Source organism: Lontra canadensis, unplaced genomic scaffold, assembly GCF_010015895.1.
Source record: "Lontra canadensis isolate GAN:19392208 unplaced genomic scaffold, GSC_riverotter_1.0 scaffold2, whole genome shotgun sequence".
NCBI lineage: Eukaryota > Metazoa > Chordata > Mammalia > Carnivora > Mustelidae > Lontra > Lontra canadensis.
Window position 1 is genome coordinate 60,989,676 of NW_022630996.1, and position 26,555 is coordinate 61,016,230.

The window sequence follows — 26,555 nt, forward strand, 5'->3', positions numbered from 1 at the left end:
CTATACTCACAAACCTATAGAGGCTGTTTTCTTAGCTCTAGAATCAAGACTATTTCCTGTTATTCTATTACTGTTAAGTGTTCACGTGATTAGGAAAATTCCTTCAGTTATGGGGAAATCCCTGGGTGGTTACAGAATAGAGACAAACTAATTAAACTGAAACTTACTCGGGTGACTTAAGCTGGGGGCTGTGAACACCCTAATCGCCTATCTCCCAGTGCTTTGCCCTAGGATGGCACTCTCCAGCTCATCCCCAGCTGACAGGTTAGAGGCCCTGCTCACTCTGATTTCACATTTAGGCACAGAGCTCAACCACACTGCAGCTGTCTCCAGTACAGCTGGGAGAAGGGAGGGGAACGACTCCCACTTCACCTTCTATTCTGATCTCTCTGCCTGTCTACCTGAATTCAGTGATGCCTTCAGAAGCACTTTGATGCTTTACATGCTTCGGTGGCATTTCTGCAAATAGTTCAGAATATTTTAACTTCACCCTGTTGTATTTTAGACTTTCCAGAGAAGGAGCAGCCTGCAGTTAAAAACTGAACCACAGTGAATTTCTGTTAATCTCCTTATAAATTTGCACATTCCCAGTTGGATCATGGCAAACTATGTTGCCAGAGAATTTCTTGGAGCTTTGTAGTTTGATGATGTAACTGTTCTTAACAATAAAGTTCTGACATTTTCCTCCCCAGTGGCAGGACACTATATGCTACACACCTGACCTGTATGTGCAGAGAGACATGGGTATACATAGATGGCCAAAGACAGCCTGTGTGTATGTGTGTGTGTGTTTGATAGTCAAAGCTCATTTCTTCCTGACTTCTTTTTTTTTTTAAGATTTTTATTTATTTATTTGACAGAGAGAGATCACAAGTAGGCAGAGAGGCAGGCAGAGAGGCAGGCAGAGAGAGAGGAGGAAGCAGGCTCCCCGCGGAGCAGAGAGCCCAATGCAGGGCTCGATCCCAGGACCCCGGGATCATGACCTGAGCCGAAGGCAGAGGCTTAACCCACTGAGCCACCCAGGCGCCCCTCTTCCTGACTTCTAATCATAGAGTCACATATTCCATCACACAGGGCTTCTCAGCAGATACACATCATGCTCTTAACCATCTGTTTCACAGTTATGTGATTCCAGTCACACCGGAGATCAGAGGATAGAAGGTTAATGAATCAAAACTCTATTTCCTTTCCTGACCAAAGAAAAAAAAAAAAGTATATGCCCCAGGTGGGCTGGAATCTCCATCTTCGTAAAGGAAGAGCAGCATTAAAAAAAAAAAAAAAAAAGAAGATGTATCATAATTATTGGTAGAGTAGGTGGTTCATTTAATTCATGAACTGTCATGATGAGTCCCACCATCCCCCCTTCCCTTCCCCTCAACCACTCCTACTTATAATTCCAAGGTCAAATGCTGTGAATATATATTCTCTCAATTTTAACACAGAGCTTAATTTAACTTCCAGAATTAGCTCTCCAAAACTCTGCCTCAGTTCTAATAAACTTAGCAAACACTAAACTAACACCTCAAAACAACATTCACAAAGGTAAGGTGTCTGATTATTCATGTAGCAAATCAAGAATTCTATAACACAGCCTTGAAATTTTGTATCTACAAAGCACTTCTAGATAAAAAGGTTACCTAATCCAGCACCTTCATTTTACAGAATTCAAGTATAGAGTCAGTACCAAGTCAATTTGTTTGACACCATTAACAAAATCATTAAGTAAAATACAATACAAAAATCCAGACTGTCTTTCAGCCAGTATATATAGACTCACTTAAAAATAATAATCATGGGACTCCTGGTGGCCCAGTCGGTTAAGAACCTGCCTTCGGCTCAGGTCATGATCCCGGGATCCCGGGATCCAGCCCCGTGCTGGGTTCCCTGCTCATCAGGGAGTCTGCTTCTCCCTCTGCCCTTCTCCCTCCCTTCATGCTCTCTCTTTCTCTCTCTCTCAAATAAATAAATAAAATCTTTAAAACAATAACAACAAAGAAAACTGAATTTGTCTTTAAAAGTGGCTAATGCCCAGCCCAACACCTACCTCAAGTAAAATAAATGCCAAAAGCCTGAAGGTCAGTGTATCTTCAGCAGCAAAAATTCACTGAAGAAGAAATAGCCATGGAAACAGCCACTCCCATCTAAATACTTTTAGAGGCACACATTCATACACATAGAAGTGGTATTTTAAGAACCCACAGCCAGTCTAATTCATGCAGGAAAAATCCCTAACAGGAACAATTCCGTTATTAGTGTGTTTAGTATATGTCCTATTTGCATTAACTGTGTGTTCTCTCTATTCATTTTCATGACTACTTTTAGCATTTTTATAAAGTGACATCCCTTCGTGGGAACAATATCTCACTGTATGACATCAGGCCAACAGGAAGAAGATTTTAATTTACAAGGACCTGTCAAAGGCAATTGCTTGAAATCAAATAAGGAGTTACTAGAATACCATCTGAAGCTTACCACGCCTTCAGAAAAGAAAACAAACAGTATCTTACTGAGGAGCACTTACTTTTGCAATGCAAATTAAGACTGAAAGAAGTACTATTTCAGTCCAGTGATGATTTAGAATAATATTCACGTTTGTCACTCTGGAGCCTTTGTTAAGGATCATCGCAGATCTGGTATCAGGGGGCAAATTACAGCTAGAAAAATGTATGAAGAAAATAAAGAAAAGCTTTTCGCAGTCCAGGCAAAGTAATTCTAGAGAAGGTGACCACCATCTGCGTACCCAACCATTTTGGATGGATGCAGTAAGAATCTAGAGCTTAACCTGCAAGACACTGACAGCTAAGCTTAGCACTGGTTCTCTTCAACCCCGAACCCTGCTTCCAATTCTGCCACCAACCTTGGACATGGCTCTGAGTTACTATTACAGTTTTTTAAAAGGTCCAGTAGTACTAACTTATTTGATCAGAAATAAATGGGAGTCCGTGTCTTTACATCTCTGTACCTCTTTGACCTTTCCTAATCAGAAGTGTTCTTCCCCAGTCTCAATCCATAAATGTCACCCTCTTTCCTCAGAATTACTCAGAGTACCCTACTTCACCTACCAACCCACTAGCAAGGCTGTTAAACCTTTATACTTCTTAAAATCTTTCTAAACCTCTCTTTCAAGCTTTCTCCAAAGCATTGTTTCTGAATCTTTGTTCCTCCAAAATCTGGGCCTGATCCATGATGCTGTCTCCCTGTACTTCCACCAGGTCTTACCCCCTTATCCTGGTCTTTCCTCTTCTCATGGTACCCCAATACCATAGAAACCTGGATCCAGCTCTCATAACCACTGCGCTCCTCAAAGGACCCCAAGTTCATCCATCCAATTTTGCAACTGTTGGATCAAAGACAATCAACTCCCTCTTTATATGCAGCTAATTCCGTCACTGCCTCCCATTTACTGAGTACCGGTTATAAACTAAGCATGAGGCAAGGTTCTATTATGAGACGGAAGAAAAATACAGGAGATGAATAAGAAACAGTCGCATATGATTTTTGCACTCAAAAGTTAACTTTATTAAAAAAACAGCACCCCTCATCACCTTCCACTTTATGTCTTGCCCCAGGTTGCCCTTTGCCCGTCTTGACCCCCATTCTTATAAATATTCACCAGTCTTATCCCTGTTCATTTGGATTCCTACATAACCACCTTGTTCCCATCTCCATACCTGACCCTTCCATCCGGCTTCCACCCTCCATCAAAGTGGCCTCTCTAATATATGAATCCAACCATGCTTTTCCATGCTCAAAATCCCCTATGACTGATAAGTTTGAAGAAAAGTATGTAAACTCCTAAGTCTAGCACAAAGAATCCTCCTGATCTGAACTTGCCTTACCATGTATCAACAACCTTAAACTACTTTAAGATCTGCAACAGATGTGTTTTTCTCTCCTCTGTGCCTCCCTACTACTTTGCACACCTACCCCTTCCTCTACAGACACTTACTAAACCTTTGAAACTTAGCTAGAGCTTCACCTTCTCCTAGAAGTTTCTCCTCACTTCTCTCCAGAACCCAGGCAACCTTTCTCTGCCCTCAGTGCCCTGTGCACACCTCTAACACAGTGCATCTCTCACTATATTATAACTGTTGACTCACCCATCCGTCTCTCCCACTGGAATGCAGGCTCTTTGACAAAGATTGTGTTCCAATATGTAATTTAGGCGATTAGCTTAGTGCTAGCTTAGAGCAGACATTCTTTACAAGAAGATGCTCTCTTAGCAGAAGCAATCTGGACTAAGAGTTTCTCAACTAATTGAAAAAAGCAGTTAAAGTGGGGAATCATAAAAAGTGATTTATATTTTATCAGGTCTTGATTGACATAAGACAACTAAACGTACATTCCTTCCCTGATCTCTGGGTGTCAGGCCAGGCCCTTTGCTTTGGGTTTATGCCCGCCGGTTAACAATCAGCATTACGCCTGGCTATGATGGCCAGTTTGACTTTCTTAAAGTGGATCAAAAACTTAAAGACACTTGAAAAATAACTGGAGTAGCTGATCATTTTAGCTGTTTGGTCAAACAGTTGTAAGAATCCCTATCACCCTCATTTAATTCAACAGCAAGATTTTTAGGTGACCTCCTCATCAGATCTTTCTGAAGATTTCAATTTACATTTTTATAGAAAAGACACTGAACGCTCCTATTTCATTAATATACATAATATTCAATTAAACGCACACCTAGAAAGACAAGAAACAAGCAAAAACAGGTTCAGAATCTAAGCACTAAGATAAATGTCTACTGAAAGAACAGAGTCAATGGAAGAGAAAGAACGGAGGACTGATGGATCTCCTCCAGCTTTCCAGAACCAGCAACATAAGAGGGAGGCACTAGAGCAAAGTGGCGAGGTCAACTACCCCTTTAAATTCCTCAGTGACTCCCCAGTTTGCATCTATTCCAAGCCCACAGTAGACAAGTCTGTCCTTGAACTATTACCTGCCTACATTCTGACACTACACACACGCACACGCACGCACACAGGCACACGCATCCCCCCACTGTTCCTCCAGTTATTCTGATTTATCTACAGTTACCTCAAACGTACCTTTCCTGGACTTAGAATGTCCCACTTCTCTACCTAATTAACTCTTAATCATCTTGAAAGTCTCAGTACCATTTCGTCTAAGGAGCCCTCCCTGATGAGTCCCCTCCTCCTGATGAAGAAGGGACCTCAGCACCCTGTTATATGAAGGCGACGCCGTGTACTGGCCACCCTGGGTCAGACCTAGGTTATGCCCACTGTTGGAGACTAAGTGTTAACAATAGTCCTTTCACTGTCAGAAAGCATCCCAGTTTTACAATAAATCATATGGTCACCCTAGACACTGTGGGATACGAAGAAGACGAAGCAATGGTCTGTGCTCTTTTTTAAAAATAAGTAAATAAAACCCAAACACACACTCAGATTTTCTGGTTTCTCAAATATATATAATTCTTACTCCTGTTTTATTCTGAAAAAAATCCAGTTTGGCCCAGAAATCACATACAGTCACCTTCTGATTATAACCATATCCCAGTACTTATTCCACTATCCTATACGTGTTTTGTTCTCTATCTCCTTGTCAAGACTATACACTCCTCGAGAAGCAAGGGCTTCTCTTATTTATCTTAATAACCACATATCGGCCTGCTGGTGGGTATTCAGGAGGGCATGTATTACAGGGAGCACTGGGTATGGTGCATAAAAAATGAACTCTGGAATACTGAAAAGAAATAAAATAAAATGAAATGAAAAAAAAAACACAAAACAAAAACAAACAAAAAATATCCACACATCAAGCCCCATGCTCAACACATACTAAGGATTCAATAATGCTGGTCGACTGCTAACAATCAATTAGAAGACAATACGTTGAAATGGCTGCAGCATAAGCAGCTATTCATAAACACCTGAATCATAAGTGATCTACCAACCCTGACTAATGCCCAAGCAATAATTGCAGAGCGTTAGAATCATATTAATCTCAAAGCAAAACTATCACCAGCAGTAATAACATACAGTACATAACAGTACCTGACATACTGGCTCAAGTCACTCAAATAACGTAAACAGAATATAAGACCACATGTTTTTACCAACATCACTATCACCAAAAGGTGTTTTGTTTTTTTTACAGAACACTTTTTTGTGTGTCACCAGATATGTACATAAACCTCCAAACAGTTAGGGTGTTTTTATTTAAAAAGAAAAATGCAGAAAACAGCTTAGCAATTGTCTTCCTTAGAGTGCCATTAAAAGCTATTTCTGCCTGGGAAAATGACATACATTTTGTACCTAAACGAATTTACATGAACAAGCAAAGCCATATCATATTTTAGTCTAATAACAACTGTCAGACTTCTCCCAGATAATATAATTCATAGAGGAAACATACAGACAAAAAAATATGATTTGAAGACCTTGGATTATTTGTTCCATGAAGTTTATTACTAATTACTTACAAGTCATGGAGAAAAATGAAAAACTGTTTTCTGGATAAACAAGTCATACTCAGCAAGAGCCTGCCTGATTAGAGAATGAGAAAACTGACTACCAAAAGAACTACAAAATTATAACTTAGGTCTACAATTAAAACCAAAGATGTTTCTAAAATCAATTATCAAGGGGGTGGGGGGGGCAGATATTATCCAAAAAAAAAAAAAAAAAAGGCATTTCCTCTCTAATCAAAGAAAAGTACAAAAGAAACTACATTTCAATAAACAGGTCAGGAAATAAAATGTGGGGAAGAGACTAAATGTTAAGAAATAATTCAACTGCCTTCTTTAAATTTTCAATTTTCATGTAAGAATACAGATATATTCACATATACAATTTACCAAAGTTGTAGCAAATTACTGCAATTTCTAAGTAGCTTTACAACTTTCGTATGGAACCTCAATTTTTATATTTTCTTGCAACTAATTACAAGCTTGGTCGATCACTCAAAGCAGAAATAAACTTAAGGCAAAATGAATATTTTCCCCCTTCAACCCTCACAGCTATATCTCATGCAACCATACTTTAATGACCGTTTCTGGTTAGTTATAAACTGTCATTATCTTACAGGGCAATAGATTGAGATTTCCCAAATGAAAGAGCATAAGAGCTTCAGCCAGCCAGAGCAGGGGCCAGAAAAGATTACAATCTATAATGGGATCACTCAGCCTTCATTTCTAACTGCTAACTTGAAGGATTTCACTTATAAATAAATTATACAATCATTATACACTTACAAATATTATCACCGTCATCCCCGTTTGGACCTTCAGATGTGGGGAGGGAATGGAGAAGGGGAAGGAACATGGATAAGGGACATCAAAGGTTACCACCACTGATTGTGTACCTACTATGTGCCAGGCATTGTAGCAGTCCTGGAGACACAACCATAAGACGAAGTCCCTGCTTTCAAACTGGAAACAAACTTTATTAAGTAGATCATATGTCAGCAGGATCTGGATCCAATCTGATTCCAAACCATGTGATCTTCCTACTGCAACTACGACTACTACAAACTGCCCCAAGAGGGAGAACTCTGTTTGTAAGTTTTCTAAGAAAAACAGACAGCAGAACAACTCCACTAAGATATGAGGGAAAAAACTGAGGTTTTTGTTTTGTTTTGTTTTTTTCCTGAAACTGCTTCAGAGGTTAGAACCAAGTAAGAAAACCTAACTGTAAGAGTTAATTTTATGTGACAATTTGGTTGGGCCAGAATGCCCAGAAACCTGGCCAAATATTATTCAGGATGTTTCTGTGAGGGTGTTTTTGAATGAGATTAACATTTAAATCGGAGTAAAGCAGATTACCCTCCATAACATGGGTAGGCCTTAAACCGTCAATTGAACCCTGAATTGAACAAAAGACCAACTTCCCTTGAGCAAAGCAGGGATTCTCCAGCAGGTCTTTGGACTTGAATCCTTACCCTCCAGCCAGGGTCCTTCCCTGAGTCTCTAATTTGACAGATTTTGGACGGAAACTACAACACCATCCCTTCCCTGCGTGTCCATCCTGCCAGCCCACCCTGTAGATCTTAGACTCACCAGCCTTCATAATCGTGTGGGCCAAACCTTAAATAAATCTCTCCCTGTCTGTATATCTGTCTCTCTCTCTCTTCCTCTGTCTCTCCCTCATCACCACCCCCCCAACACACACACACACAAACACAACTTCTATTACTTGATTCTGTTTCTCTGGAGAACCTTAACTAATAATACTACCTAAACATTAAATACAACACATGGTAAAAAAGACACCTTCAAAAGTATTTCACATTAACTTGTGATGAGCTCTGGGTGTTGTATGCAAGTGTTGAATCACCACATTCTACACCTGAAACTAACATTACACTGCAGGTTAGTTAACTAACAAATTTAAACAAAAACTTGCAGAAGAAAGTATTTCATATTAATATTTACAATTTATTTCCACCATCCTCCAGTGAGAGGAATCAACTCTACTTAGTCAATGGTTCCTTTCTATATTAAGGGCAAGAATGTCACAAAACAGCCAAAACCAAGTAACTTCAAACTAAAACTTCTGATTTGCTATATATGCAAATGGGGCAATCTCCTGAGAGTTCTCTAGTTCCTTAAAAATACTACTCACAGAACTCATTATTCAGAGAAGGAACGAGCAACATAAAAATTCCACAAGCATCAGAATCTCCCAATGGAAAAACACGAGTTTCATCTCAAAGTTAGTCGGATGCATAATAATGTTGCCTTTTCTCCTTCATATAATACTTAAAATTATATACAATCAATCATAGGAGTATTACTACTATAAAATCAATATTCAATAAAACACAAACAGAATTTATTAGCCACATTGTATGTAGTAAGGTTTAAGTACACCTAATGGAAAATGGTAATGCAGCACCAGGGTATACAATAAGGTAATTTAATTATGACTTCACCAGAGCTTATAAAATGCCAGAATTGCTTAAAATTTTAAGATCTGAGTTATCAATTGATCCATTAGGCCAGAAGCAATACTTCTAACTTCTAATTTCAGAAAACTCTGCCACTCAACAAAAATATTTTTGATATCACCTATATGTTCCAGCATTATCTACCAAAGCTTTTCAAAGGTGGAACACTATCCATTGGATTCTACCAATCCAATGCATGAGAGGAACTGACCCTTTGACCCTAACTAAAAATATTATATACTACCATATAGCCTAATCATACATCAAATGAATCTCTTTTCAGCTAAAACTTTTGTTAAGAAGAACAACAGGAAACTACATATTGGCTGGTGTTTTGTGACAGGAAACATATTCAAAAGGACGCTGTGGAGTCCTAGAACTCAAAATCCTGTTTTTAACTGAGAGCATGCAAATGTTTTCATAGGATTACATATAGCCAAAGTACTAAACTTGACATCTCTACTCTCTCAACTTCTGAAAGAGAAAAGCTGTTGAGGCTCAGTAATTTAGCAGGTCAGAAAGAAAAACATGTGGCAGAATTATTAGGCTTTTTAAAAACAAATATTTATTATTTTTAGTAAGACTACTCATTAAAATATACTTTTTTCTTCAAATCCAAAATATACGCTCAGTTTTTAAAAGCATACTTTTACACACACAATAGCAACTCAAGGAAAGTATCTAACACCTATGCAAATGTTAACATCATAATTTAAATACACTGAAATATCTTCCCCCCCACCATAATATTCACAAGCTTAACCACAAATGCAGGATCAATTTTATCAAGGATTAAAAAGTATGCACTTAATGAATTCAATTGCCAAAAGTACACCCATTTTCTTAAACCAACACTTTTTCAGTATTCCATAAATTTATACTCCCCAACCAAAATTTTTCTGTGACATAATGACCTCCAAAGAAAATAACAATAAAAATTAATCATTTTAATCTTGGACGATATGAAAAAATGTTTTTGTCAACTTCTTAAGTTGTTATCACTGATCATTCCAATTGTGTTCCCATCACCTTTTTTTACATATAATTAAGGAAGTAACATTTGCTCGCTGTAGAAAATTTAGTAACTCTAGAAAACTATAAATAATTTTTTTAAACATCACCTTTATTATTCTCTCCACCCAGGAATTACCATAGTTAACATTCTGACGTATGTGCTTTCAATCTTCCTTCTAGGTACAAATACGCTGAAAGTAAAATGGTGATAAAAATGCATAATAAGCTGACAATTCACAGACCTGTACCCCTGGGATAAATAATAGATTATATGTTAATTAAAAAATGCATATTAAGTACTTAACCAATCTTTTTACCCTACAGTATACTGGGTATAGCAATAGTCTTCATCTTTAAAATTTTAGAAGACATGACCTATAACAGATTTATCCTATTACTCTACATGCATATATATCATAATGAATTATTATGACATTACTATGAATTATTATGACTATTATTAGACATGTCAGTTCTTTCTACCAACTTTCTACCAAGACAAATAACAACTTTGATGTACTCCTTACCAACAGTCATTGACCAAAAAAAACATATTAACCATAAAAACAACACTCAGAACTTCCAATCCAAAAAAGGCCCATAAACACATGAAAACATTTAAGCTCATCAATGTCAGCATAAATCATAGAAATTATAGAGACATTTTTCACCCACCAAACTGAAAACTGTAAAGCATGTAAATAACACCAAGTTATTGGTACAGGAATTGTGAGAAAACCATTCCAATGCAATGCTAATTATAAACTAATACAACCTTTCTAAATAATAATTCAGGCAGTATGTATGTGAACAGCTTTAAAATATTTTAGCCAATAATTTCATTTTTAGAAATCTATACTAAATGATCATAGATAATTCCAGATCTTGAACAAAAAATTGTATATAGGGTTAATTCCCTTTTAATGCTAATCCAGTGTTAAGGACATATATCAAAAGTCAATGAAGACTTGCTCTATGTTATCATAATTTTTGTATTCTGCTTTCCCTATTATTTTGTAGATTTTCATTTCTGATCCAGCTTTTGTTTTCGTAAGGCTTGTTTGTGTGTGTGTTTTCAAGTTTAGTGAACAATCTTGAAATTTCTTTTTTTTTTTTTTAAAGATTTTATTTATTTATTTGAAACAGAGAGAGAGAGATCACAAGTATGCAGAGAGGCAGGCATAGAGAGAGAGGAGAAAGCAGGCTCCCCGCTGAGCAGAGAGCCCGATGCAGGCCTCGATCCCAGGACCCTGAGATCATGACCTGAGCCGAAGGCAGAGGCTTTAACCCACTGAGCCACCCAGGCGCCCCCAATCTTGAAATTTCTAAGAGGAAATGGGCCCTCTGGGCATAGTATATTATATAATGACTCCGGCACAATTTAAATTATTGCACTTTATTATTCTACCTACAGAAGAAACTTCTAAAAATAAATACATCTTATGTATAGGTGCACAAGATGATAGTCAAACACCCTACAGTAACTTCTGCCATTTCGCCCCCCCAGAAATGGGTTCTTTTAAAAGTATATGTAATATATATCAGTTGATTCAAAGAGCAAGTGTGAATTTATGTCTTTTTCTTTCTTTATGAAACAACTTTGCACATCCATTTTATCTGAAACAAGTGGTTAGTAAAAGAACCCATCAATACAGCACTGACTCACAGGTTGATCTTAAATACCAACCAATAAACCTGCCCTTCCCCCCTCCCCAACTGAGGTCCCTTACAGTGGAAGGAAAACTCTTCAAAACCCCAAACAGGTACCTCTGATTCTGAGTACAATTTAAAATCCTTGTATTGGGGCACCTGGGAGGCTCAGTCAGTTAAGCGCCTGCCTTCAGCTCAGGTCATGAAGCTAGGGTCCTGGGATCAAGTTCGATGTCCTGCTCTGTGCTCAGCTGGGAGTCTGCTTTTTCCTCTCCCTCCGATCCTCCCACCCCCTCATGCTCTCCCTCAAATAAATAAATAAACTCTTAAAAAATAAAATAAAATAAAATCCTTGTATTCAAGATTAGACAAATTTTCAAGCATGAATGTACCCTCTGCAGAACTCCATCCTGGCATACTTTTGAAAGAGGAACAAGTAAAAAGTAAAAAGTGACTTTTGGAGGGCAGCTCTTAAGTGGAGGAAAGAAGGGTCCACCCCACTGTACAGTGACAGATCTGAAGGCACAGAGTCACTCAGTTTTTCAGGGTTATGCCAGTCCAAAAGCCTCACTAGGAAAATTCCACAAATAGCTACTCTGCAAGCCTCTCACCTGGTCACTCCTGGAAAGGAGCCTCTTAACCATGACTCTTTATCTTTTAGACCCTTGCCAACCACTACATGTTCCAATCTAGCCCAGTATATTTCGGCTGGTATAGAAAACATCTTGGAGGATCAGCTTTCCCCAAAATAAAACTCTTATCTGACTTTAAAAAAAGAGAGGAGACTAACAGGTCTATGAGCCATTTCATCTAAAACCACCTTTCCTGATACATAAATATATGGGGGAAAGTTTTAACTCTACAAATGCTTTTCTTCAATCCCTCTGAAAACAGATTAAGTAATGCAAAAACGAAACTTTCCTCCTCCTGAAATATAAAATTTCCAGATATCTTTATACTCGGCCTGATTCATTGTCCTTTTTGTAAGAATAGATGCGTGAGGAGAGAGCAAGTTAGAGCGAAAAATTGGGAATTTTGCAAAAAAAAAAAAAACATCAATATCTCAATCATTTTGAACCATGCTATGAAGCTATTTCCAGAACAAAAGTGAGTGAAGCAATTAATATGTCAGCAACTATATTACAAAACATTTCTTTATTCTTAGGTTCCTCAGCAGGGTGTTTAATATATAGTTCAACCCATATGTCCAAAAGTTGAGTTGCTCTGAAAAACTACTCTATGAAAATGTACTCCCTTGGATTTAAAATTTTAATCATTTTAAACTATAATTTACAGCATAAGTAACATTCTCACAAGCAACTAATCTAAATTCATTTCCATACTGCAACCAAAGATGTCCATTTCCCTTTGAAATAACAGCACAAATATGTATAATAGCAGTACTTATTGTACAAATCTTTTTAAGTGATAATCAGAAAATCACAAGATGTTAACACTGAGCAGGGGTCTTTTACAAGACAGCCTCCATTACAAATAAGAAAGCCAAGGCCTCAAGAGGCAATCCGTCAAGTTTACAGAATACCAAGTCACTCTTGGTGTTACTTTCATTACCAGTTAATAATATTTAACAGCCATCTAGATACTATGCTTCAGTAAATAACATGCAATAAACTAAATGAGTGCCTGCCCCAAATTACTCATCTCATAAATGGTTACATTACGAATAACAGCAAGTATGGCATATGAAATCTGTATTAAAATATGAAAGAATGAGGAGAATTTTAAAGATAAAGAGTGAAGTTTGTCTATGAACGATCTCGCTGAACATAAAAGAATAATGAAAGCAACAACGTCAGAGCAGTAGGATGGAAAGAAGCTGATCAGATCATCGGAAAAGGACAAGGGTCCCTTGTGCTCACGCCACTGCAAACATGAAATCAGCATTAGTGCTCTCCATGCCTTTGACGACAGCCCACGCTGAAGCAAGCACTTAGGCTCCATCAGTAGCAATTTCAGATTACATGCATGGAAGTGCGGTGTCCCACACAAGGGAGCTGTTCCAACCGTCCTCTTCGCCACGGGCACCGCTCTTCCTCGGTTTACAAATACCCTCATCCCCTCCTGGACCCTGCTGTCTCCTCAGCTTGATTTTTTTTTCCTCTCCATGAAACTGCATAAGGGGCAGACAGCATCTGTTGCTCCCACACCTTGTCACTTGCTCTTTAGACCATGTCAGCACCCAGAAAATTCTTTTGCCCCCTGCTCTTTAGACTCTCCTACAGTCTGACGTCCTCAGGATAACTTAAATTTTAATATATCACGGCGTGCCTGGGTGGCTCAGTGGGTTAAGCCTCTGCCTTCAGCTCAGGTCATGATCTCAGGGTCCTGGGATGGAGCCCCGCATCAGGCTTTCTCCTGAGCAGGGAGCCTGCTTCCCCCTCTCCCTCTCTCTCTGCCTGCCTCTCTGCCTACTTGTGATCTCTCTCTCTGTGTGTCAAATAAATAAATAAAATATTTTTTTAAAAACACATAAAAAAATTTTAACATCTCGCAAGTCACATTCGTTGTGTCTCCTACATTCCTTTCAAAGAGCATGCCCCTGGTTCCATTTATATGAAATGTCCAGAAGAGGCAAATCCATAGAGACAGAAAGTGGATTAGTGTTTGCCAGAGGATACAGGAAGAAGGGGAATTGAGAGTGACTGCTAACAGGCACAGGGTTTCTTTCTAGGGTGATGGAAATGCTCTAGAATTAGATAACAGTGATGGCTGCACAACACTGTGGATATACTGAAGGCCATCAAACTGCACGGTGAATGTTATGCTATATGAATTTTAGCTCAATAAAAAATTGCCAATTAAAAACAAATAAAAATAAGTGCATTCACAATGCTGTACAACTACACACATACACACACACACACACACACAGAGCATTTCCCTCCTTCTAACTTCCCTTTCACCTTGCAAAATAATAAACTCCCCAAAAGTGGAATTATTAAGGCAGAAGCCGAATGATCATCTGTCAGCAATGAGCTACTCAAGAGCTAATGGGAGTGAGGGGGTAATTACACTAGACTACAGCGAAGGGTTTTTCATCTGTAAGTTCCTATGTCACAAACCACAATGAAGAAATGAGACCCAGGGAAAAATTTTTAAGTGACCAGGAGGAAAAAATACGAATCATCTGTTCCCATTCAAAATGGGAACTGTGGAATATAATGAAGCAAAAGAACAAAAGTGCAATAGGTCCAAAAAGTAAGAACACAGAATACTAAGAAAAGAATATTAAATAGAAAAGCAAAGAAATTAAATAACAGCTCAAAAGCCAAGAAATGATATTCAGAGTTTAACATAGCAATGCTTGTTTTGTTTATGCAGAAATTATCCCATAGCTAACTGTATCTCTCTAGAAAAATTCCGAAACCTTTTTCGTCCTTGAGTGGTGAAGAAGTAAGATGTTGCCAAAAAAAAAAAATCGAATCAGATGAGACTTAAATCAGATTTCTACTGTTGGGCATGTAACTGCGTTAATAAGGTAAATAAGGCATGGATAACATAGAAAGTTATTTTCCCCTAAATACAGTCTCTTCCCTTTAAAATCCATTAATGCCAACAACCAGTGTCCTTTGTGAGGAAGTTTAGAGGGGAACATAAAAATTATGGCTGATACAAAAAACAAAAAACTAAATCTTTCTACTACAAATAGATGCCCGCAAACATCTGTAATAGGGGGCGCCTGAGTGGCTCAGTGGGTTAAAGCCTCTGCCTTCAGCTCAGGTCATGATCCCAGGGTCCTGGGATAGAGACCCGCATCGGGCTCTCTGTTCAGCAGGGAGCCTGCTTCCTCCTCTCTCTCTGCCTGCCTCTCTGCCTACTTGTGATCTCTGTCAAATAAATAAATAAAATCTTTAAAAAAAAAAAAATCTGTAATAGTTTGTTGTAGAAAAGAACCCCTTTTTGCAGACTAAATGACCAGCGTCTAGTAAAATAGAAAAGAGGTATTAGTCTACACATTCAATATTAGAAAAGGGGTACATTAAAATATTTGTACATTAAATGTGTATAGTACATTAAAATATTTGACATATTTACCTGGTTATAAACCAAGACATCAGAATGTTAAAGGAAGTCCAATTTAAATGTTACAAAATCAAAGATATCCAAAGAAAAACAAACTAAATAAGACAACAATCCTATACTCTCTCTAGTTTATTAATTTAGGCTTCCAAAAAATGAAAGAAATGGAGTTTCTGAGTCTATCAAGAACTGCTTCCTCCTGCTTTTTTTATAATTAAAAACATTTTCTTAAAAAGCTCACATTAATAGTTTGCAAACTACTATTTAATTTTTACTCTAGATTTAGTAAATTCATCAGATATATCTCAAATTCATTTAGAGTAATGTTTTTTCGAGCATATTTTCCACAACTTATATTAAGAAATATGTCGGGCACCTGGCTGGCTCAGTCAGTTAAGCATCTGCCTTCAGGTTATGATCTCAGGGTCCTGGGATGGAGTCCCGTGTCAGGCCCCTTGCTCAGCGGGGGTTCTGATTCTCCCTCTCCTTCTGTCCCTCCCCCTGCTTGTGTTCTCTCTCTCAAATAAATAAATAAAATCTTCCAAAAAGAAAAAAAAACAAAAACAAAACTTAACACTCTTGTATAAAACTCTTGTGTGGTCTAACACAGGAGTCTATGATGTGACATTTTAATGACCCAAATTTTTTATGAATTTAGAGATCATAATCCATTCTTGTATCCACAACCATCATGCACCTTACAACTTTACACCTGTGTCAGCTTCAAAGAACACAGTTCCACAAAACCAGCTATAGCAGACCAATCCGGAAAGCAAATGTGTTAAAGGATTCCCCAACATTTTGTGACCAGCTCTTGTCAGAAGTCAGAAAACTACTTCACAATCATACTCCAAAGAGCGATCTGTTGACCAGCAGCCTCAGCACACACTTGAGATCTTTTTAGGAATCCACAATCTCACCTGAGACCTACTTTTTGTGAATTTGCTATATTATTCAACAATATTAAATTCTGTTATATAGGTCAAGAAAACAAATGGGATGGATGACATTTATAAGTGATGGTCACTAATGGTAAGTAAGCTAATAATTTAAGGAGGTAAAGGCCACACTCAGAGGCTCAATTAGGTACAGATAATAAGAGCTTATAAGCTTCTAAAAATGAAGGCAAATTTTTTAAGATGTGTTAAAAATAGGTAATTTAGTAAGCTAAAAGACATTCCAAAATAGAAAATATGATGGAACAAACAAGAAGCTCACTTGCAGAAAGAAAAGGGATGGAAAGACCAAGTCATCCTCGTGCCATCTCTGGACTGCCAGATACGCCATCTCCATACCAGCCACCCACCGACGCCGCCCAGCCTGGTCTTATTTCAGACCCACAGGTGCTTGACCCAAGAAACACAAATAAAACCCAGGGAAACTGGCAAAGCTACAGCTGTCTGTAAGCGTACTTGTACCGTCTCTCTTCTATAGAGCAAATACCATGATATCATGAGCTGAGGGGATTATTAGTATGTGGAGCCCATACTCAAAAATCAACTCTGGTCCTCAGAACCACACCCTTAGTGGGAAGGGTGATGTGAAAGTGAGAGGGCTGGGCATATAAATACTGTGTACCAGGGCCTCAGGTTCTGTGGTTCTTCCAAACTTTGCTCCTTACCTGTGTAAACTTTCCCTATGGCTTTCCTCTTGCTTCCAGCTGTGTGTTTTAAACTGATTTGATAAATACTGTGATTCAGACATTTAATCTGGTTGCTGAGCCTGTCTATTGTATAGCCCGTGGGAAAGCTGGTGATGCGCTTGCAGGCTAATCTTTGCATCAAGGTGATTTCCTCCAAAATACCTGCTGAATTAGAAATCCGCACTTTAAAATATCCCCAGGGGTTTCATAAGCATATTAAAGTTTAAGAGCACTGATCAAGACTATCTGAAGAAACAGAATGACCGAAATCTGAATCTCAGAACTATACTCTGAACACCTCCCAAATAAAAGGTCTTGTATATGTCCTGTGTATCAACTCAGAGCCCCCCAAAAGAAAGAGAATGCTAAGGGACCCCCTTTCAACAAGTCTCATGTAAGATTTAGAGAAGCACTGCAGTCCCTGGTGATTCTCCTCTGAACCCCAGCTCTGCAAAGCTCCATATAGTTGGAGAGAACACTCAGAAAGGTAGAGCACAACATACCTTAACATTAACCCTGCAATCTCCTTCTTGCTAAGGGAATTAGGAAAATACCCTTTTTCATCGATGCTAAGTTTCAAGAACAACTATCCAAAGGACATAAGACTACCAGAAAGAGAGAAAGGGTTATGACTGCCTTAAAAGGGTTGCAATGACCTTAGAAAGAGCATCCAGGAACAGTTCAGGAGAATAGCCCGAGAACCATCCTTACGGGGCTATCCACTCCCCACCTCCTGGCATTTGCTGACCTGATCGGCTCCAGTCACTTTATGTATTTATTACATTTATTACATTTTATTGTATATTGCACTGTTACCCACACGTAGCAAGGTCTCAGTACATATTCCGAATTAACAGAAAACAATAATGAAAAATGTCACCACTTCTCTCCTGGGTTCATTTAAAGCAAAGCTAATTAATTCAATCTCTTGGTTTTGAGAAATTCCTGAGAATGAAGGTATAATTCCACAGCTCAAATTAGCATGGTTCATAACACTCTCTCACTCCATATTTCAAACTTGGATTTTATATTTTCCATTATTAATCAATCCCACTGTAATTTTCCACAACACTGTGAAACACATCAACCTATCCATTAAGAAACAATCCATTTCTAAATGTCACCGATTATGTATAAGTAATACGGTACACAGGAAAGATCAGCTATCATTTTGATGCTTTCCTAGATCCAGATTTAAGATGTCTCAGGAAAGTATCTATTTAAAAAAATCTATAGGAGAACTGAAATAAAAACTGATGAAATGATCACACACATAATGATCATACACAAGATGTAAAACAAAAGCCCAAAAGTGTTGAGAATATTTACTCTGGTGAAGAGTAAATGAGAATATCAGGAAAAGAATGTAAAAGTTCTAAAGATCATTTCTGTAAAGAGTATGTCACCTTTGGTTGCTGAAAGAGGCAGTATGTTTAAATTTCAAAAGAAAAGGTTTAAGTTGGAAATCATTATCTCCCATTCTGTAAGTGAAACTTTACAAAAGGAATAATGAAACATACATAGGGAATGGCTCAGTGTATTTCCTTCCAAATGGTTTATCAAATCCTGTTCAATCCATGCATTTAGCACAGCCAAGGACAGTTACAGTCCTCACAGGACATGAGACATTTCAGCACAGGTTTTCAGACTGTGTTATATGGGTTTTAAATACCAAGTATTGAAGAATTGATGCACCAGCTCACATAGGAAAGAGGCAACATTGTAGATTTGCGTGTCTTCTACTTCTAACAGCATGAGCACAGACACATGAAAAGCCTTCAATAAACACTTGTTGAACTTCATTGTTACCACGCTCTGAGGCAAAAATCTTAATTGTAGAATAATCTAAATACTACCATCCCCAGTACCAGCAGAAAAGTGACTCTCAAGATTTCCAAGTGAATCCACTTACATGTTAAACAGTGAGAACAACAAGAAAGAGTAATTGTCTTATTCATTACAAAGCGCTAAGAATGAATCTTCTGTTTGAAAACTTAATCCACTCCAACTAGTACTGCTAACTGCCCACTAAAACCTAGTGCATTATCTTTGTTTCACAAACCTTATTCTTGATAAAATGTGTTACAACTTATATGTATGTAATCTATTTCATTCCTTGTTATATAAAATACATAACTTCTTTATTACATGAAAATTAAAAGGCAAAATGCTTTTTGTTATAAGCAACAGTAGGAAAAAATCACTTGAATTTCAGAATATCATATCCCAAACCTGGTTTGTTCACCTATGAACAGCCATGTTTCAATAAGAAATCCTTTAAAATGCATTAAACCCATCACCATACATTACGTTTTGTGCAGCTCAGGACGCAAATACAAGGCTGGTGTCCCATTTGGTCGAGTGGGTAGTGTTCTAGTTGATAAATTTTCGTAAGCTGCTATCCCCCATTAGGGGGTTAGTCACTGGTTTTAACAAACTCCTTGAAGAGTTCATTTCAGTTACTCCTGCCTTGCTCAGTGTGAAACAATTTAATTTTATTGCTTTCTTCCTAAGGGGTAGAAAGATGCTGCTCAAAGGAGAGCACTTGGAAGGGAACATGCACGGCGAAATGTAGGAATTCCCTGGATAAGCCTGATGGTAAGACACCTCTAAAGAGAGAGCATAAGACTTGGGGGGTATGGGGCAGAGGTTTAGGGGAGAGGCTCACAAAGGAAAGTGGGAAAACACAGCAAAGAAACTTAGCTTACTCAGAAACCACACTCACATCTCTAGTTATTTTAAACACAGTGTAACTTGGCATGGCCCATTCTGACCCAGAAATTTTGTCTTACCCTAATGAAATGAACTGCCTACTAACACCTATAAATAATTTCATAGATTATTTATTTCAAATTAGTATTTCATAATTAGAGCAAAGTCAAATTTCTCTTTGCTTTATAAATTCTCTCTCTTACAGCCTTATATGGAAGTTTCAAAAGATGGAAATGACAATAGACAGTGGATTTCAGATTCCTTTAAAAGACACCACATCAAATTCCAAATCTATTATATATACACACAGGACAAGCTGGGAGTCCCTAGAAAGTGGTTTCAAACTACACATTTCTACCACCACAACCCTTCAGATTCCCCTAGGAGGGCATGCTAGAATCTTAGGTCGGAGGCTGATGGGCAAGTACACTTTGAAAAAGCATTCCAGGAGACTGTAATACTCAACCCACCACCTCCTGCCCCTCCCACCATTATCGGCTAATAATGCTTCACCCCCCGCTACTGATGTACGTTCTGCTATTTCTTCTACACCAAATGTTAAGTAAGTGAAGTCATTAGAATAGAGCATCTGAATTCAATTGGCATTTATCCAGCTTTTAAGAGGTAAAAACATATACATGAATGACAAATCAATTTAATTTCCTTTCATAAAATTTCATTTCAGGGCTACATCACAAATTCTGAACTCAAAGCTAATCACAGTCATAGCTTTCCAATTAAAGTATTTAAGTCCGCTAATATATTTCCATGAATCAAACTTCCGCTACTAAGTAGCAGTACAAAAAAAATAGTAGGTTTCAACATTCCTCACAATCCACTTACACTTAAGAGAGAACTCAGATTTTTTTAAGCAAGTAAATAAAGACTATTATTTCAAGGTCAACCATGACTCTCTCATTGTACATTATGCCTCATATCCTAGAGGGTCCAGATTGAGAAAATGTTATTACATATGGGTACTTTTAGTAGAACTAGTTAAAGAGGTATTTCTATTTTCAAACTAACACTCCTGGTTTTCCGGGTTCATATTATTCATACTCCAGTCCATTGGAATGTATCTCACAATCCTCAAACTTCTTCAACTTTACTATTAGTCAATACCGGTTTAAGCAATCCTAAAGTATATTAGGAAATATGTGGACATCTCCCACACTTTTAAAATCACTTGACAACATGTGTATATCAACAACCGTGACTTCCTTATAGTTGTCAAATCTATTCTACATACATTTAGGCCCAAATACAAAAAAAAAAAAAAAAAAAAAAAAAACTTAGAAATTTCAAAAACAAACTGAGAAAACATACTTACCTTAATTGGAGCACTACTAAACTTAATTTTCCTATTTGCTGGGATGTCGTCTTCTTCTGGCAATCCAACAATTTCCGAGTATTCCATATCAGGTTGATAGTAACTGTTTTCATCACTCTCTTCCTGCTCATCCTGCTCAGTGCCCGTCTCTCCCCAGTCTGAATTATACCTGGATCTGACCCTGTATACATTATAGTCACTGTGCATGTAAACATGGGAACTCTCAAAATGAACCGAATCTTCAGGTACTTCCTTTCCACACCTGGATCCAGAAGCATCAGCAGAGGTAAAATCACCACCTGCCAGGTCTTTCTTCTGATGCATTGCTGCCTCACTCCCAACTAAATTAGCTTCGGCGTCTTCTAAAGGTTCATTTTGTGGTGAAGGGATTTCAGACTCTGGCATTGCCTTAGTGTCAGCACAAGGTTCTTCAGGAACGTCTCTGTCAATCCTGACAGGAGTCTCTTGGTTGGATGTGGAGTCCTCGGCTTCCTCGCTCTGCTGTGTCTCTTCACTGGGTATGGAGGCTAGAGAGGTACTTTTCAAAGCCACTTCTGGTCCCGGAGCTGTATGACCCTTCTGAGAATCCTCTGCATCATCACCGTGTTTGCTTGGAGGAGACCAAGAATTAGAATCCTTAAGGTGGCCAAAAGTGTCAAGATTTGTAACAGTAACAGATGGTAGATTCAGGGGATAATGCCCAGTCACTGAGTATTCGTTGTTCTCAGCCTTCTCAGGAACAATGGCAGTGGGGGAATCGGTATTCTCAAACACTGCACTCAGTTGACTCACAGTTGGGGAGACAGCCTCTGTCCGGGAGCTAAGGCTGTCCAAGGAATCGGTACTGCCTCTGTTGGACTTCGAGCCACCCCACTCATCCTGAGGCTCACTCCCTCCAGCTTTCTCTTTCTTTGGGGAATAGCGATTGTTCTGTCCTGACTCATGCACACTTCTCTCAAACATCTTCCGAGTTTCTGTGAACTTAGAATATGAAGGGCCATCGTACATTGTGTCAAATCTACTGATTCGTTCTGAAACAGAGGACTCCAACTTAACAACCGAGCCATCTGTTTTTTCCAGAAATTCTTTGGGCCTCATTCTTCTCTGTGGAGATGAAGGTCCACCTTTCCCCCTTGTTTTGGCAATGACTGCAGCATTTTCATTGGGTTCCATACCCATCTGCATAAATAGATTTTTAATTCTGTTGACGTTGGAGCCATATTTCCTCCCCCTGCTCTGCTGGGAGCCCTCACCTTCTTTTGTTTTTTGCTCTCCATCTGACTTGGGTTTGTCAAAGGTACTTTTCAGTGCCTGGAACTCAGTTCTATAAGCATTCCTGTGAGGAGAGGCACTTCTGAGAGTGGTTCGTTCACCTGAAGACTCGGTTTTCAACATTTTTACTTCAGGGGTGAAAAGCCAATGTTCATAATGATCAGGAAAAAAAACAAAAAACAAAAACAAAACACCTCTCTTCTCTAATCACCAGTATTTCGTCAAAAAAAAGTACCTCTCAAATGCCATACTGTATCAGTGATCCTCCCAACAGGTGTATTAGAAAATTATTCAGTCAGGGGTTATACAAAATGGCTTTTTCAAAGCAAGACTAGAGGTTCATCTGTAACAGAAAAGAATGAATTTCTAAATTCATTTACTTATTTGAATTTAAGTTCAGTCAACTAACAATACACTTTTCAACGTGGCTTAGCCATATGTCAAACAGGGGGGAAAAAAATCATTTATTGATAGGGGAATTTAAAAGCCAAGAATTTAAAAGTTATCCCTCTAATTGGTCTTAGATAACAAAAATGTTTCAAACACAATTTGGAGATCCCTACAGAAATCATATACTGACACACATACAAGTTACACATGAGTACAAGTAGACAACTTTAGCCGAAGTTTCTGTTGCTTTTGTGAATGACCTTCAAAGAAACCAGTTCACAGATCTTTAAGATATCACCAAACCTTTCGAAAAGTGAATTTCATTTGGGGTGCTCCCCATCAGGTAGAATTTATTCTTTCTGTATAAGCACAATTCAAAGTTCGGAATCTATGTTTCCAAAGTCCAAAATATGCTTACAGTAGCTTAGTTCACTCTCTTTGGTCTAATATTCTCATTTACAGCATCCCCCAAGCAACATTAGTACATTTTCAGACCAAAACAAGCAGAAGAAAGTTCTTAAATGAAAATAAGTTTCACTCTAAGTGCACTCACATCTAATATCTGGAAGTTTCCTAAGCGTGGATACTATTAATTATAGAGTGAGATGTAGAATATCACGGGAATAAATGCAGAACGTGACGATAAGAAAGCAAATATAACATGAGCCCTCTTTTCATCGTCCTGATTTGTTTACTCCTCTAACTTACTACAAGCTCAGAATGCAACGCAATGCATGCTTGCTGGTCTCCACTAGCCCACAGCTGGATTTTATATCAATATGCCAGTAATCAAATACTTCAAGATCCGCTGAGGCGCAGACAATGTAGCTCTAAAATTTTTCATTTTGTTTTTGCTTTGTTTTGTCTTTTAATATTAGGCCGAGCCATATCACCCTCACGCACAATCAGCTGAGGAAGCACACACTTTCACTTAAACCGCCTCCAAACTCGGCTTCTGGCCCAGCACGCATGCATGGCCCATGCAGACAAACAAGAAAGGCTTGAGAGTGTGGTGCCTGTTTTTTTGTAAAGCATCGACAATCTCCTTGTACCCTGACATTTGTTTAAGCCCTGCACACCCTCCCCTCCCCCCCCCCCACGTACACCCCACTCCCTCCCCGGCCAATTCGAACCCGAGGGGGCGGGGGCGGGGGAGATGGGGCCGCCGGGGGACTCAAAACCTGCCCTCACAAAAGACAAACATAAATAACACCAACTTGAGAGGCAGCCGGTTCCCAAGCCTGGTTCGGGACGCAATCCCTCGGCCCCGGGGCAGGGCCGGGAGAGCAGGTGACGCCAAGCGCTATGGTAGGAGGTCGCAGTCTAGCTTTGTGCCAAAAAGCACCTGAAGTCCTAACACATTGGCTGCGGCTCCCGGCGGCTGCCAGGCGGATCCCAGTGTGGCACGGGGAAAGCCGAGCTCCCTAGCCACATTAAAAAAAGAAAAAGAAAAAAAAAATTACAGGGTAATGATAATAAATCCCTTTGTTTTTCCTCCCAATGTGCCAGGAAACAATAGATCCCACTGATAATGCCTCCGATCCTCAACCTATCGCTCCCCAACCACAACCCACCCCCACCCCCAGCCTGCAACTCAGCCTTTGTACATCCCGATTTTTTTCCTCTTCATCTCCACCCTCCCCAACTCCTCGCCCCGCGCACAGCCTCCCCCTTACCCGAGCGGGAGCCGCCGCCGGCGGGGAGGGTCGGGCGGCCGCGGCTCCCACCCCCCTCCTTAGAGGCGCCCCCCGCCCCACGGTGGCCGCGGCTCTATCCGCGCGGGCCGGCTCGGCGCCCCTCCACCCGCCGCTCACGGCGCAGCGCGGAGGGCGGCTGCGGCGGCCGCTTCCACTCGCGCCGCGGCCCCCACGCGCGCCCAGCCCGCGGCGGGCGGCCCCGGGAGGCGCGCTGCGCTCCCCAACGCCATTGCGGGCGGGCGGCCGCCCGGGCCGCGACACGCTCGCACACTCGGGCCGGCCTGGGGCTGGGGTCCCGGCGCGGAAGGGGCTTGGCCCACGTGCGGTCACCCGCGCCGGGCCGTTTGGGCCGCCCGGGAGCCCAGGTGTAGTGGGGGAGAGGCCGCGGGGGTGAGGAAGGCCCAGGGTAACAGGTGCCTCACCTCGGCTGATGGGATTAACTCTAGGGCCGCAGAGAGAGGGAGCCCGGCAGCAAAATCCCAGGAGAGGGAGAGAGAGAGGGAGCCTCTGGCGGCCAACCGAGGGCGAAAAGCACCGGCCCGAGGAGAGGCCGCCCCACCCCCTCGGCCGCGGGCTAGGGGCCTCCCGGGCCTGGGGCAAGGCCTGCTCTCCTGGGGCCTCTCGGCCTTGCTGAGAGGGGTTGGTTCGGCGGAAACTGGGCCACCGCTCGGCCCGCTGCTGGGCCCCCACAAAGTCTGCAGTTGACTTGATGACCCCAGGGCATCTAAAACCCCAGGCCACTCTCCAGGCGCGGAAGGCCAACACCTAGGCCACTGTGCCCCGCCTAACACCCACCTTGACCTCAAGTCTCCACTGTTAAAAAAGAAAAGGATGAAGAGGTCTTCTGACGTTCGCATCAGGATAGAGTTTTTCAGACCCCCAACCTCCCCCTTTTGCCGCTACTCCCCCTTCTCCCCCCCCCCACCGCCCCAAGACCGGAAGTGTTACAGCCTCGGAGCAAAATACGAAACTGATCATGAGGATCAATGTGGATTTTTTAACCAATCCTCCCAAATATTCCACAGGGTAGAAATGACTAAAGGATAATTTTTCAAGAAGGTAATACCGTAGCTCTCATAGACATAGAAAATAAAAATGTGTCAGAAATATCATTTGACTCATTAATTAGGGAGGGAATCGCAAGATGTTACGACCCATTCCAACAAGGATGTGAAAAGCAGATCTTAACGGACAATCCGTAAAAAGGCCAAACTGGTTAAAACTCTGTAAGGCCTCAAAATGAAATGTTTCGAATTACCTGTTCTACAGGGAAGTAATGGTATCTCTAAAAAACAAAGTAATTTTGCATTTCTATAGATAAGAACATTTACATTACCATTAGTTTCTACAGCTTATAAAATAGTAAAATGGCCTTGTCGAAGGTCAAAGGTGCAGACTGCCGTAGAACCAAAAAACCAGATTCCTGTAGATAACATCCAGCCTTCCATTGAAAGAACACCAAGTGATATTTTGCCCATTTCAAATTCTTAAACAAGTTTTCCCAACGGAACTATAATTATCTGCGTTTCCCAGATGGGAAAACTGAAGTTTAGGTTTGTAACTTATCCAGAGCTTTATCAACTACTAAATGATTGTAGATGGATATGAACTCCAGCAAGTCTGTATACAGAATCGATACCCTGGAAGCAAAATCTCTCCCCACTTAATTTCAAAAAGCCTTTGTAGTTACTCAATTCTAAGTATTTTGAACAGTGAATTTTTTTCTTCAAGCTCACCAAATTCTGGGTGCTTTCCCAAGAAATTGGCATTCTCTGTCTACAAAGTGGATGTCACTTCTATAAGCATAAACAGATGTAGCAGGCAACGTGAGGGGGCTGTGGTTCCAGTCTCCACTTTTGGAAAGAACATTTGTGCTGTCTGGGATAATTTAGTGGAA

The 26,555-nt window shown here is 39.9% G+C and overlaps 1 protein-coding gene across 12 annotated transcripts in view; it reads right to left on the minus strand.

The window, feature by feature from the left end:
* Positions 1-25,506, minus strand: part of PPP1R9A (protein phosphatase 1 regulatory subunit 9A) — a 303,872-nt gene extending 278,366 nt beyond the window's left edge. For 8 of the 12 annotated variants that reach the window (XM_032874882.1, XM_032874873.1, XM_032874856.1 and 5 more), the window contains exons 1-3: positions 24,638-24,751; positions 24,179-24,385; positions 21,300-22,914 (exon numbers count right to left, since the gene is read on the minus strand). In XM_032874882.1, the coding sequence (XP_032730773.1) occupies positions 21,300-22,694 (1,395 nt within the window). In that variant the 5' untranslated portion in view covers positions 22,695-22,914; positions 24,179-24,385; positions 24,638-24,751. Of the gene's footprint in view, positions 1-21,299; positions 22,915-24,178; positions 24,386-24,637; positions 24,752-25,080; positions 25,153-25,453 lie in introns of those variants that run through there. The other 4 variants (XM_032874796.1, XM_032874822.1, XM_032874813.1 and 1 more) reach the window with 4 other exon arrangements.
* Positions 25,507-26,555: the final 1,049 nt, after the last annotated feature.